General features: G+C 43.5%; 1 protein-coding gene across 3 annotated transcripts in view; it reads right to left on the bottom strand.

Moving 5' to 3' along the window:
- KCNH6 (potassium voltage-gated channel subfamily H member 6) overlaps nucleotides 1–14598 on the bottom strand; it is a 150695-nt gene that overhangs the window by 32026 nt on the left and 104071 nt on the right. For all 3 annotated transcript variants that reach the window (XM_072111176.1, XM_072111177.1, XM_072111178.1), the window contains 2 exons: nucleotides 11005–11163; nucleotides 9371–9582 (listed from right to left, as the gene is read on the bottom strand). In XM_072111176.1, the coding sequence (XP_071967277.1) occupies nucleotides 9371–9582; nucleotides 11005–11163 (371 nt within the window). The remainder of the gene's footprint in view (nucleotides 1–9370; nucleotides 9583–11004; nucleotides 11164–14598) is intronic.

The raw sequence follows: 14598 nt of genomic DNA, 5'->3' as shown, positions 1-14598 counted from the left end.
CCTGTGATAAGTCAAGTTTAGAGGCTGCAGGGGGAATGTCAATTCAGATGCTCCTATCTTTGGTTCTGTATTTTCTAGAAAGCTGCCTTTGGGGTCGTATTAAGGAAACGAATCTCATCTTTCAGATCACATCAAGCTTGTGGTTATGTGATCTACAGTACCAGAGATACAGACAGTAAAATACATGATTAAAAATGCGAGCTGCAGATAAAGATCCAATACCTGCTGTTTATTTAATTACCTGTGCCTCCAATTCTGTATACCACAGAACCACAAACCTAATTCAATCTGAAAGATGAGATTCTTATTTTTACTATGACACCAGCATGCGTCTAGGTATAGGGATGTCTGAAGAGACACTTCACTGCAGCCTCTTAACTTGACTAACCTAATGCAAATATGACTCTTCTCTGCTCATTTGTATGTGACTTTAGAGGATATATTTCATAGGTAAACAGGTGATATTTCAAATAAAAGAGGAATTCTAGAAAGGGCATTTCATACTATACCTGAGGGGGTTGGTAGTTTAGTGGGGTAAAATCTGGTGAAAGGTTTTTATTGGGTTCTTGCCATAAGCATTACAGCAAAAATTAACACAATGGGGCACATTTACCGAGGTCCTTGTGCCAATTTTCTGTCAGACTTGCACAGGTATTTAAGAAGTGTCTGCACCACAGTTGTGTCACACGTGACCCTTTTGTGGCGCAGCTGCACTAGGTACCATGCAACACAAATTAGGGGGCATTCCGGTGCTCAGGCAGACTGTGCGACAGATTTAACATGCAAGTCCAACAGAAGTGGGTTGCACGCCCTATGTTGAACCTGAAAACAGTGGTGCTCTCTATCGAGCCGGTTCAGGAAGCACCAGATTCACGAAGATCGGGCACCAGTAATCATGAATCTGGCGCACCCTGTATTATACACAGGGCCGGATTAAAGGAGGGGCTCCTGGGGCTCTAGCCCCGGGCCCCCACCACTTTCACTTTTTAAGGGGCCTCCACCAGTTTCCAACAGTCAGTTGATCACTACATGCTGCTGCCAAAACAGTGCATCAGCAATCTCCCCCAGCGATGGCAGCTGTGCCTTCAGTGGCCGGCGGCTGCCTGAAGAGTGAGGAAGAGCATCATGGGATCACTGGAAGGGAAGGTGAGGGTAAGTATGAAGTTTATTATTTTGTGGCCATTTTCTACAGGGGACTGGCAGCTAAATTCTACAGGGGGCTTGTGGGTGTATACTACAGGGAGCTGGTGGCTGTATTCTACAGGGGGCTGCAGGCTATATACTAAAGAGTCTGGCAGGCTTTATACTTCAAAAAACATTGTTGGAAGGGCCCCCACCAGTTTGTGCCCAGGGGCCCCCACCACCCTTAATCCGGCCCTGATTATACACACGCAAGCCACATTTAGTGCAGTTACAACATTCTTAGTAAATGTGCCCCAATTTTTTTTCTACTTTCATGTTGTACTGTGTTAACACATTTTTGCCAATATTGCAGTTTACTATGCAGTTTTTGCATTGAAACCAACAGGGAATACACTGGGTAAGAGAAGAAACCAATCTTGGCTTTGGTTCAAACAAAAAGACATGAACGGTGCCAGAAAAAGTGCTCATTTGTTTTCCACAAAAACTTCTGTGGAACACTCAGGAAATCATTGTAGCTTATTTCCAGTAAACTTAACGTGAAATACAGTAATAGACAAAGCCAGACTAGGAATAAAAACCAACCAGCCCACTTACAATGTCTCCATTGACAAAAAAAATGCCAGTTTTATTTCACAGACCAAATGTGTTTGTCAACTTAACACCATTGAAAACCAAACAGGACGACTAAAACAGCACAATAAAACTTTAACCGCAGTACTGTGTGTATAAAACAATATATAGACTGGACCATTATACAAGCTCTTATACCTCTTGTGTCATCCCCTTCTTCCTTGTAGACTGTCAGCTCATGTGAGCAGGGCTCTGATTCTTATTGTTCCATATCACTGTTATTACTCTGAAATGTCTTATTTGATTTGTATTTGTTCCCCAGAATCTGTAAAGTGCTACAAATTTTAAGCCGCTAAATAACTAAAGATGATTCGTCTTTGCTTAAGATCTACACCAAATTCCTCTTGTGTCAAAAGGAGAATTAAAATCCGCTGTGTATCCACATCAGAATCATAACTTTTGGTGAATCTTTATGTATTACAAGAGTAGTAGCACCTACAAAGAAAATTTGCAGAAGATTTTCAGTGCATTCCTCCCTGCAGTACATTCTGTGTAGAAAATATTCAATATGGAGTAGAAAAAGCAGCAGGATTACACTACATGAGCAATCACCTTTACATATATGCAGTACACACAGTACCATTCATTTACACTATGCACACACGTTTTTCTATAATATTACTTTGCCCATTATCCAGATGAGTTTCAGGCCTGGTAGCAATACTTTGGATGTAGAACACATATAAAAAATAATAATGAACATGAAAATATCAACTATTTATGGCATGCAAAAATGCCCACACTATAAAAATATAAACATTATTTATTATGATTTATTGTAATAGTGCAGTGCATAAATACATACCCAGAGAAACGCCATACAGAAATACAGAACCAAGACAGAGCTCAATATATAAATATAGCAAAAAACAACATACATAAATACCAGGGTCCCTGTCCACATATATACAATATTCCAAATTAATTTACATATTTACAAAGCCCTCCAATTCACTTACATACAGTATCCCCCATAATGAATACAGACATATACATACACCCTGGTGATGAATATAGATCTATATACGGTAACCCCTTACAGAGAGATTTATATACACTCAGATCTATCCATATCTTTAAGAGAGATATAGATATCTAATGTGCCCACTTAGAGAGGGATATAGGTATATTCTGTGCCCACTTATAGAAAGATATAGATATATACTGTGCCCCCTTACAGAGGTATATATAAAAATGTAGTGCCCTCTTACAGATGCAACCCCCCTGTGGTAGTTGTGAATAGCGCCCTCCTCAGGTCAGGAGCTGTTAGGGAGATTGATCACCTCTCTAGGAAGGTTCTAGAATCTGAATATAGTGTAATTGCAGCTGTAGATACTTCCTGGCAAGGCAACAGTTAACTGGTGTATGTAATTGTCCAATGCTGTGTCTGTTATGCAAACTGGGAGGTGATTGGAGAGGGGCTACCACCTGACCAGGGGGAGTATAAAAACCCCTGCTGGATGAGAGATGGTCTGTCCTTGCACATGGTTCAGTCAGAGTGAGAGACTCAATCTTAGAGTCAGTCAGGAGACAGAGTGAGCAGCACACCTTCAGTGCTTCCACAGCCATTCATCCCAGGAACTTCTAGTGCCTCAGCCCTAATGCCTGGCACACAGGGCAAGTCCGGAGACTTAAGCCCAGAACTGCAGCTTCCACCACTTGAACCAGCCAGCCTGCATCTACTATCAGGCCGGTGCACCTTTCCGGCTGCCTATTACCACGGGCTTCCCCATCCATTACTCAGGGACTCATCCTACAGACACTCAAGGGGTTGCCCTCCGGTCCCCATACCAAGCACTGTGACCACAGTGTGCCAAGGGCTGCACTTGCCAGCCATTCGCCCCGGCCGCCACATTTATGTTGGCAAGTCCAACATGTTGGCGCACGCCCCTTGAACTGAGTGCACCAGTAAAAAATCTGGTGCACACAGTTCTTACAATTCGTTCACTTCTAGATCTGGTCTTCAATGAATGTGTCCCCGCTGCACATTAGTGAGTGAAACTGCATGTATTGCTGTTTGCCTCACTAATGGTAAATCTGGCCCTATATATACACTCACTCTTTCCCAACACAGAAAATATACAGTATATACACTCATTGGGGCAAATTTACTTACCTGGTCCTGTCGTGACCTCCGATTCGGACGGTCCAATGAAGATGAAGTCCGGCATGATTCATGTAGCTTGTGCGCCCGAGTTCCTGCATCTGTCGCTTCCTCGCCGAGCTCACCTGCCTAGCTTCTACCCGGTGCTTGCAAGTGTGTGTCTTAAGACACAATTCGATTTGTTAAATTCCGCGCATTGTCCGAATCTGTCGGGTTGTCCGGCGGCCCGTCCCCCGATGTGTGTCGAGTGCAAGGCGGCCCCGATGCCCCAAAATCCGATCACGTGCGCCAAAATCCCCTGTTAAATACGCTGCAAAACGGCGCAAATACACTGCAGACCCTTAGTAAATGAGCCCCATTGTGTCCTAACATAGACCCTATGGGGGACATTTACTAAAGGACATGCACTAGTTTTTTGTCATACTTTGCACATTCTTTTCTGCTTGCATAGGTATTTAAGAAGTGCCTGCGCCAAATTTGTGTCACATGCAACCCTATTGTGTCGTAGCTGCACTATTCTTTATGCGACTTATGCGAAATTTCTGCACTGAAGGGGGAGTGCGCCAGATTTATCATGCAAAGTCCGACAGAATTGTGTCGCATGGCCCTTGTTAAAGGTTCACCATGAAAAAGTGGAGTGCCAGTTTCATGAAGATTGTGCGGCAGACATCATGAATTTATTGAAACAATCATTTTAAACATTGATTTTAGAAGTGAGTAGGGCTTGGATAAATATAAGAAGATTACTACAGTCACAGTGCCTAGATTTATGAGTCCGTGTCCATCGTTCGTTCATCATGCTTAATTTTGATGGTTTTAACAAATGGTTAAGATTTATTAAGATTGTGCGCCCAATATCCTGCATGTGTTACTTCCCTGCTCAGGTACCCGAAAAATGGGCACAGTCTGATGAAAGTGCGATCCGCGACCCTTAGTAAATGAGCCCCACTGTGATGAATCCAGTGAAGAATAAGACTGTCAAGTCTAAGGGCCGTTCCACACTTGTGAGTGTGATGCGATGAACTCGCATCACACTCGCAACGCATGCTGCTCGGAACGCACGGCCCAAACGCTGCACACCGGGAGTGAACTGACATGCTGAGTTCACTACCGGTGTGCAGCATTCAGGCCGTGCGTTCCGTGCAGCATGCGTTGCGAGTGTGATGCGAGTTCATCGCATCTCACTCGCAATCGTGGAACCGGCCTAAGTTTCATACTTTTAGTTAGCCCCATTGTTATTATTGTTAGCTACGATTGAAATACCTTCTCTTGCCCAGAATAGGTACAAGACATCTTTTATAGGAAGATTGTACGCTGCCATGAAATCTACAGTAAAAGCAATTCAGTACACATGAGGAATCATTACTGAAGCTTAAATAATATACTAAATAAGCAGCATAAGCTATCAAAGTAGCTGCTATTCAAATGTGTCAGATGTGGGCATTTGTAATGGAAGAAGAAGATGGATCAAGATGTTCCTTACTTAATGTGGAATAATTGCACTAATGCTTTCAATTCTGATCTTACTTTTAAGTGTATGGCATTTCAATGATTTCCAGCAATGGAAACTGAAATAATCCTGAGTAGTCACTTGGGAAGAATGTATCATCATTGTAGTTATGTCAACTTTCAGGTGTATGAATGTCGTATGGTTGTAACATCTGCCCATTGCGCCATATTTGCAACATTATGGTGACTTTTACCTACCAACTCCACGTTTGATATCCTCTAACTCAGGGGTCCTCAAACTACGGCCCGCGGGCCACATGCGGCCCGCAGACCCTTTCTATCCGGCCCCCGCAGCAGCACCCCTGCGGCATCATGCTCAGTGACGGAGCAGCGCTGCTGTTACCTGGCCTCTGCGAACCCGGGTGCTGTGAGGAGGCCCAATTGACAGCGTGAGGAGACATTGGCTCCTCGCAATGTCAATCACCGCCACAAGAGGTCGCCCTCTCTCCCTGCTCTTCCGGAGCTGACGGGTCAGTCAGATGTGGGGAGAGCAGAAGAGGCTGCTGAAGGAACACGCTGGACCCAGGTATGTATGAGTTTTTATTTTAATAGTACTGCTGGCCATTTTAGTGGATTGTGGGGACCCTGGTTATGATGAGGGGACATTATACCATGAGGGGGGCATGCAGGAGGGGACATTATACCATGAGGGGGGCATGGAGAAGGGGACATTATACCATGAGGGGGGCATGGAGAAGGGGATATTATGCCATGAGGGGGGGCATTGTACCCTGAAGGGGGCATGCATGAGGGGGGCATTATACCATGAGGGGGGCTTTATACCCTGAGGGGGGCATGCCTGAGGGGACATTATACCATGAGGGGGGCATGCATGAGGGGGCATTATACCATGAGGGGGGCATGCATGAGGGGACATTATACCATGAGGGGGGCATGCATGAGGGGACATTATACCATGAGGGGGGGGGCATGCATGAGGGGACATTATAACATGGGGGGGGGGACATGCATGAGGGGACATTATACCATGAGGGGGGCATGCATGAGGGGGCATTATACCATGAGGGGGGCATGCATGAGGGGACATTATACCATGAGGGGGGCATGCATGAGGGGACATTATACCATGAGGGGGGGCATGCATGAGGGGACATTATAACATGGGGGGGGGACATGCATGAGGGGACATTATACCATGAGGGGGGCATGCATGAGGGGACATTATACCATGAGGGGGCATTATACCATGAGGGGGGCATGCATGAGGGGGCATTATACCATGAGGGGGGCATGCATGAGGGGGCATTATACCATGAGGGGGGCATGCATGAGGGGGCATTATACCATGATGGGGGGCATGCATGAGGGGGCATTATACCATGAGGGGGGCATTATACCATGAGGGGGACATGCATGTGGGGACTTTATACCATGAGGGGGGGCATGCATGAGGGGACATTATACCATGAGGGGGGCATGCATGAGGGGACATTATACCATGAGGGGGGCATGCATGAGGGGACATTATACCATGAGGGGGGCATGCATGAGGGGGCATTATACCATGAGGGGGGCATGCATGAGGGGGCATTATACCATGAGGGGGGCATGCATGAGGGGGCATTATACCATGAGGGGGGCATGCATGAGGGGGCATTATACCATGAGGGGGGCATGCATGAGGGGACATTATACCATGAGGGGGGCATGCATGAGGGGGCATTATACCATGAGGGGGGCATGCATGAGGGGGCATTATACCATGAGGGGGGCATGCATGAGTGGGCATTATACCATGAGGGGGACATGTTTATTATAAGGGAGACATAAATGAGTGGGGCATGTTAATGATGAGGGGGCATGTTTATACTGAGGGGACATGTTTATACTGAGGGGACATATTATTGACTACTGGCGGAGAGCATATTACTGACTATGGGGGCATATTACTAAAATATTATTATATAAATTATATATTAAATAATGTGCAGTGTACAGAGAAATTTCTTATTTTTTTTTTAAACTTTAGTCCGGCCCTCCAATGGTCTGAGAGACCAGGGAACGGCCCCCTATGTAAAAAGTTTGGGGACCCCTGCTCTAACTTATGCCTACTTTATCAAATAAGTCCAGATGTTCAGGCCAGATTTATGAAGTGCAAAACCACTCCAGACCCTCCTGGCATAGGAAATATTGAGGTACTAGTTCTGCCAAAAAATTTCAACATCCACTGTAGTCATTAAAACCTTATATGGAACATTTATCAAGAAGTCAAATGTTCAATAAATCTGATGTGAAAGAGAGCTCCTAGGACACTCTAAAAATTGGCGCGAGATGCCTGGCTAATGATACCCCCTTTCCTGCACTGGTGAAGGGGGGGGGGAGCAGAATATCATCTCCGCAATAAGACACTCATCAGAAGTGTATTAAAACAAAACTATTATAGTTACTCAATCACAGCTCAGCTTACATTTTCCCCACTACAGTTTATAATATAAAACCTGAACTATGATTAGTTGCCATGAGCAACTACAACACTTGATAAATCTCACCAAATTTCTGTAAGGTTGTGGAATCCTTTGTACATGCACTATAAAGAATTGTCAGTCAGTGGCATAACAACAGATGTAGCAGCCGTAGCGGCTGCTAAGGGGCCCACCAACCTTAGGGGCTTGTACCGCAACCCTCTGGGCCTCCCTCGCCCCAGGTCACATAGCCAGCGATGTTATGGAACTTGCCCTTCCCCCATAACCGGCTGATTTAATTGTGGGCTGGGCTGCGGTTCACAGACCCACCCCCTGCCGGTTGTATGGCCCGCCGCATCACAAACTGTCCCCACCCGGTCTCACAGCCCGCAAGGTTATGGCACTGGCCCGCCTCGTACAGCTATCTCCGAGGTGACCCGATTTGATGTGCATCCTGGAGGAGCTGTCTGCCACTGCCGCCATATTGAAGAACACCCTCCGACCTCCACTTCCCCAGGTAAGGTATCTTTATGTGTGTGTATATGTTGTATGTGTGTGTGCTCCTTAACAACCAGGACCATTTTTGAGTTTTTATTTTTCAATCCACAGTTTCTATAACTTTTTTAGTTTTCCTTGCAAAGAGCGGTGTGAGGGCTTGTTTTCTGCGTAACAAAGTAACGGTATTTAATATTCCACGTAGTGTACGCAGTAGTTATACCACTGGTGGCAGTGTAATTAATATGTTCCGTACTGGAGGCTTTGAATCTCTTGTGAATCTGCAGATGTCAAGAAAAAGCCATAAAACCAGCTAAGAAATAAAAATGTATCATATATAGTATTCTTTCTCTAGATATGTATCATATATAGCAGTGATGGCGAACCTTTTAGAGTCCGAGTGCCCAAATTTTAACAAAAAGCCACTTATTTATTGCAAAGTGCCAGCACAGCAACTTATTTATCCTTGTTCTTTGACAACTTTCAATCGTTCAGACTCCTAAAAACACCAACGCAGTTGAAAGGAGGAGGGCAAATTCGTCTATCATTGTAGGAAGATTCTGCAGGAAGATTCTTTGAGTCCTGTCTGGTGAACTTCATTCTGAGCTGATGGCCTGGGTGCCCACAGATAGGGCTCCAAGTGCCGCCTCTGGCACCAGTGCCATAGGTTCGCCACCACTGATATATAGTATAGCATAGTATTCTTTCTCTCTCCATTGCATCTACATTATGCTACTTTCTTATGAATACTGACAGTGATCTAAAATAACCTCTAGGTGGAGCCTGTGTGATGTAGAAGAAATGTATACTAGAGAAATGGGCCGAGGCTTCAAGAAACTCATCAGGAGGAAGCAGGTTCCTAAAATTACACACCAGCTTAGTAAAAGTATACCATAAAAACCTGGGAATTTTGAATTAATGCATAACATACTTTAAACTTCTGACTGCTGCTTCATGGTGGGGTCTGACCATGACCAGAGTGTCGCTGTGCTGGGAAATGACCATGGGGATGTACATTGTTGTAATGTGTGCCATGGTTGTATCAAATAAGGGGAAATGATCTTACCTGGGTCACCTTCTCTGTGACATTTTGAGTCCTCTCAAAGGCATTTGCAGGGGCAACAATCTCAATCTCCGTGGTGGAAGCAGAACGATGCTTTTCAAGGTTGAATTCCACAAAATTTAGAGTAAACTGGGGAATTTGACTAATGGTCCTGTACCTCATGAGGTCTGCATCAGCAGAGGAATTCAAGAAACTTGGCTTCATTTTTGACCTCTCTATTGAAAAATGGAGAAAGGAATTAGAAGTAGCCCAATAAACTAAGGCTTTTATTATATTATTCTACAGTATGCTGGGATAATATTCTGATATAAAATAATTAGAATTTATGTCCAGAGTTTTACAGAAGAGGAAAAGGAACAAAAAGCAGGTTGGGGGCATAAATGGGGAGGGACCAAAGACAGGGAGACATTATAAGTGTGTGTGTGTGTGGGGGGCTATTAAAAAAGACCACAGGAAAGGTGACACTAAAAGGAGGGGGCTATAGATTAGAGGGGATTATTAGGAGGGGGCTTCAGAAAAGGAGGGCACTGAAATGAGGGTGATTCAGGAAAGGTAGCATTGTAAAGAGGGCAACTGCAGGAAAGGGGACATATTAGACGGATAGGGGCCTGCTGGAAAGAGGGCATTATATGGGTTGTGGATAAGAATGGGGTAATTGCAGAGCATGCAATTTTTTTTTCCAGGACCATGGTGAAGGGATTACCTGACCTGATCCTTGGAAGAAATTTTTTTCTACAGACGGTCCCTTGTTATAAACAGGTTGGGGATCACTACTCTATAGGGAAACCGTCAGGATGATTTGGGACAAACCCACAGATTCTTATGGGCCACGCTTTGGTGTACAGTACAAAATTGCCCTGCAGGATGGCTGTGCGGAATGCATTAAAGAGACATACACTTAGGCCCGTTCCACACTGGCGAGTGTGATGCGATGAACTCGCATCACACTCGCAACGCATGCTGCCGGGAACGCACGGCCCGAACGCTGCACCGCGGGAGTGAACTGACATGCTGAGTTCATCACATCACACTCACAAGTGTGGTACAGGCCTTATACTTGCTGAGGTCTGTTATTCCCAGAGCCCAAGTCAAAGAAGTACATCCCAGCTTCCGTTCACATGTCGGACCTTGGGCGCATGCAAAGTAAAGCCAGGACATACTTTCTCGTCTTTACTAAAGCAGGTCTATGGTCACAAAAGATGAGTATGATGCGGTTCATCAAAACTTATATCTAGGTAGGTATGATTGTTATTTTTAACCTTGTCTGAGACAGAACTTCTGTAATGTGATTTGAGACACTATATCGCCAACCCATTAGGCCCAATTTACCCTGATATGATGTCAATAAAGGGTACTTCACTGTTTGAATACAATTTTCTCACCAACCCCCACCATTCCATAGCAATCAGTGCTGTTAGTTTTCACACCAGATACACTAGTGAAGCTTTTTACTGTCAAGAGGGTGGTGCCAGGATGACTGTTCAGGTCCAGAATGGTCTACTTCACAGTGAAGATTCTAGGTAGCATATCGGATGTAAAAGCTAACAGAGCTGATTACTTAGCATTAGTGAGCACTAGAGAAAAAAATCCAACTGTGATGGGGTAACTCCTATTGTTTCATATGCTCAGATGCTGACCTGAGTTGAAGGCAGCTCGTGTCAACCTCTGATGAAGAGTCTTGTTAGCTTTTCTTGCCAGCAGCAGCGCCAGATCCTCAAAGTTTAAGATAAACATGATGACGTCTCCTTCCTCGTTCTTTACTGGGACAACATCCACCAGGCACCGCAGACAGGAACCTGTAAAACAATAATAAAATTAATACTAGCCATAGTCCACAACCACCGCACCACATAATGCCACTCTTTGCCTACTGCTCTAGTTCAGGCCTTGTTCAGTATTCTGAATGGTATTATCCATCTGTATTAGTAAGCCTAAACCGGGAGTGGGCACAAAACATGGAATAGATGTTTTCATAATAGTTTTTCTCTGTTGTGTTCCACTTCTGATTTTGACTTTGACATATACCGATGTAACATTCTCATCATAATATTGTGTGGATGAGGCCTTATAGAGAGAGGTCCTCTAAAAGAAGAATCTTCCCTAACAGTGATGAGCAGACCCAAATTCACAATGTCTAGGTCCATGTCATATTTTGCAGAGTCTGATCCCTAAACCTAGACTTCAGCCAGAAGTTCAGTTTCACTTTACTCACCAGCCATTAACACCGACGATTGGTGGCAGAACCGATCACGGGTATTAACGTCTTAAATGGCGCAGACGCCATGTCATAACTTCATTTTCCTGTCACTTCTGTGAAGTCAATGGAGAGCAACGATCCTTGGGAAAATGGTGGCTTTTCCACTGGCATTTACCAGTGGGGGATGAACATTTGGGTCCCGAACCTGAACCTTCAAACTTAAGGCTTCTGTCACATAATTGTGTTTTGATTCTGTTTTGTAAGGGAATCAAAATGCACTAGGGCGGGCCACGGCTGACCGCATATGTGTCTGCACCCGCTATCTTGCATTTAGACAATATAAGACACCGGGTGCTGATTGCAGACCGCATACATTTGCTTACAAACACATATGCGATCGGTGGTGGCCAGGCCCAGTGCGTTTTGATTCCGTTACGAAATGGAATCAAAACGCTGTAGTGTGACAGCACCCTATTGGGTCCATTCATCCACACACAATCATGAACTCTTATGTCTGTTTTGTGCATCAGTCTTTGTGAGCCAAACGTAGGAGTGGTCAAACACAAAGAAAAAATGTAAATCTTTACCTTGTACGTTATTCATGTGCAGTCTTCAAACCTGGTCTCAGCTCATAATAGCTCATGCAAAATTGCTCTTGCCATGCTTAGCAATGTCCTAATTAGTAATTATTCAGCTTTCTCTAGGCATTCACAGTGTGAACTATAATGTACTCTGTTATCACAAAATGCAACAGAAAGTCAAAATAACCTATAGAGAAAACACACAGCAAGCAACATACCAGTGGTCATCCAATGGAAGGTGCAGTATTGCTAGTAACTGTGGTGGTCATTTATTATAGCATTTCCGACAATTTTTTGGTGGGTAATTTTTTTTTTTGCTGCTGCACCATGCAATGCAAATTAGCTTCTATTCCAACACTCATACCAATTTTTTTTTGTGTGTTCAATTTGCGCCTAATTTGAGAATCCCCAAACGTTTCCTGCTCTTCTAGTTCCTCCGACACTTTTTTTGGTGCTATTTATGTCGCACACTTAGACCTACCTAAGTCAAGTCTGCCTGCTCCTATTTATCCTTTATGAATGTGGAATTAGTTCAAACACTTTTTTCCGTGCGCTAATTTATTAAGCCGGAGTGAGACAATAAAAAAATCACAGTATAATACACCAAACATTTTGTGCGCCCTAAAGAAGAACCATGCAAACAAAATAAATGACCCCTTGTGTGTTTGCTTATTTGCTGAAGTTTGCAGAAAGCCCTGCATTTGCTGTGTGGACTTTTTTATCTGATATGTTTCTGCATGACCCTAAAAGTGCCACACAAAAATCTTGTGGTAAGTAGCGTAGTCATCCAGCCAAGCATATACAATACATTTAAGAGTAATGATATACAATGTGGTGCTTCTCTACCCAAATCATTAATTAAACTGGCTCTAACATGTACTTTCCGCGTATCTATGTTTCAGAGCAGTTGATGTAATTAATGGTTCGGTAAGTGGCAGGAATTGCCGGAAGGCACTGCCCATGGTCCCTAATTGCTGCCCTGAAAAGCATCAATTATATCACAGAGCCAATGTGCATGACTGTGGCAGCTGACTTGTGAACAGGTGAAAACACAAATCATTTTCCTTTGAAGGCTTTGCCCGACTAAATGTTTTTTCTTAATCTGGCTGTAGACAAGAAAGTTTGGTCCAACAAACTGGCTCCGTATGTTTACCAGATTTCATTGTCTGAATGTAGAACGAAATACGTTTTCAATACTATTTGGATACCTATACAATTTTATCCGGTAGTTTTTTCAATATTTGACACCTTTTGGTCATTAGGAACTGCAGGGGAAGTGCCTAAAGTGTCACATGAATAGTGCCCAGGGCTTGTGCACTAATTAGAGGCAAGTAAACTACAAACAAACTACATGCTGCCTATAGCTAGGAGAATCTTGAGAGTACATACATTTAGAGTGAAAAATCTTATTCAGATTTTTTACTTTAATCCAATAACTATTTTAATGGCACTTATGGTTTTCCTATCAATAATCAAAATGCTTCACAGTATCAAAGTATTCTACAATCTTTGTTCCAGCTCCTTATCTGCACAGCTCAGATAGAGTTATATTATTTGTAAACTTTACTGACCCCCTCTCGAGTGTTTGTTAGCCACTTCTAGCTCTGACTCTATGCTTCAATATTTTATAGGTCCAGAGATAAACCTTTACAATATCTCCATTTCTGATCCAAGAGGCGCTTAGAAAACAATCCATAAATCAGAGACTTCACCAGAAACAATCCAATTAGCACATGAAGTAATCCAGATGACATTTTTCCCCTTTTGCTCTGTAAATCCACCAGAATGCTATCGACAACCTTTTATAGAAATACAAAAGCTTCAGGAAGTTAATCACAAAACCTGAATGTGGGTATGAAGTGTAATGCACAGTGGCATAAAGATTCATTTGATTCATAAAGGTAAGATTTTCTTAACAACCCTTCTAGCAATCCAGAGAGTGGTCTGGAAATTCTATCTCTCCAGCAGAAGATCTAAGGATTATCCACTTGTACGGGAACATTCTTCTATTCCAATAGAGACAATTAACATATAAAGTATATGAGAACAGTTAGTATGCCAGAGCCGTACCTGCACTTTATATGGTATATCTGTATTTTCTGCTCTTTACATAGTAAATACAACTGCTACCCAGCAATAAGCATCATGTACAGGAGCCCATAGGGAAAACTGTATAAATGAATAACTGAATTTACAAGAACTTCCTTCTTTATCTCTTATGGGTATATAGCAACTGCATCCCTTAGGGGTAAAAAGCTATATGAATGCTGAATTTGACATGTGTTTTTTACAAAAAGAGTTACCTAGAAAAGACACATATTACAAAAGCATGAGGTGAAAATTGACATTTGGTACTGTTGGTCCTGTGATACAGTTGTTACAAAGAAAAGTGATTGGGAGGTTGACATGTGTAAGTTTTAGGGGCAAGACCAGAAGTTCTGAAATTGTGATGT

This window comes from Engystomops pustulosus, chromosome 6, assembly GCF_040894005.1.
Source record: "Engystomops pustulosus chromosome 6, aEngPut4.maternal, whole genome shotgun sequence".
Taxonomy (NCBI): Eukaryota; Metazoa; Chordata; class Amphibia; order Anura; family Leptodactylidae; genus Engystomops; species Engystomops pustulosus.
Note: the sequence above shows the minus strand (reverse complement) of the source record. Positions and strands in the feature narration are given on the sequence as shown.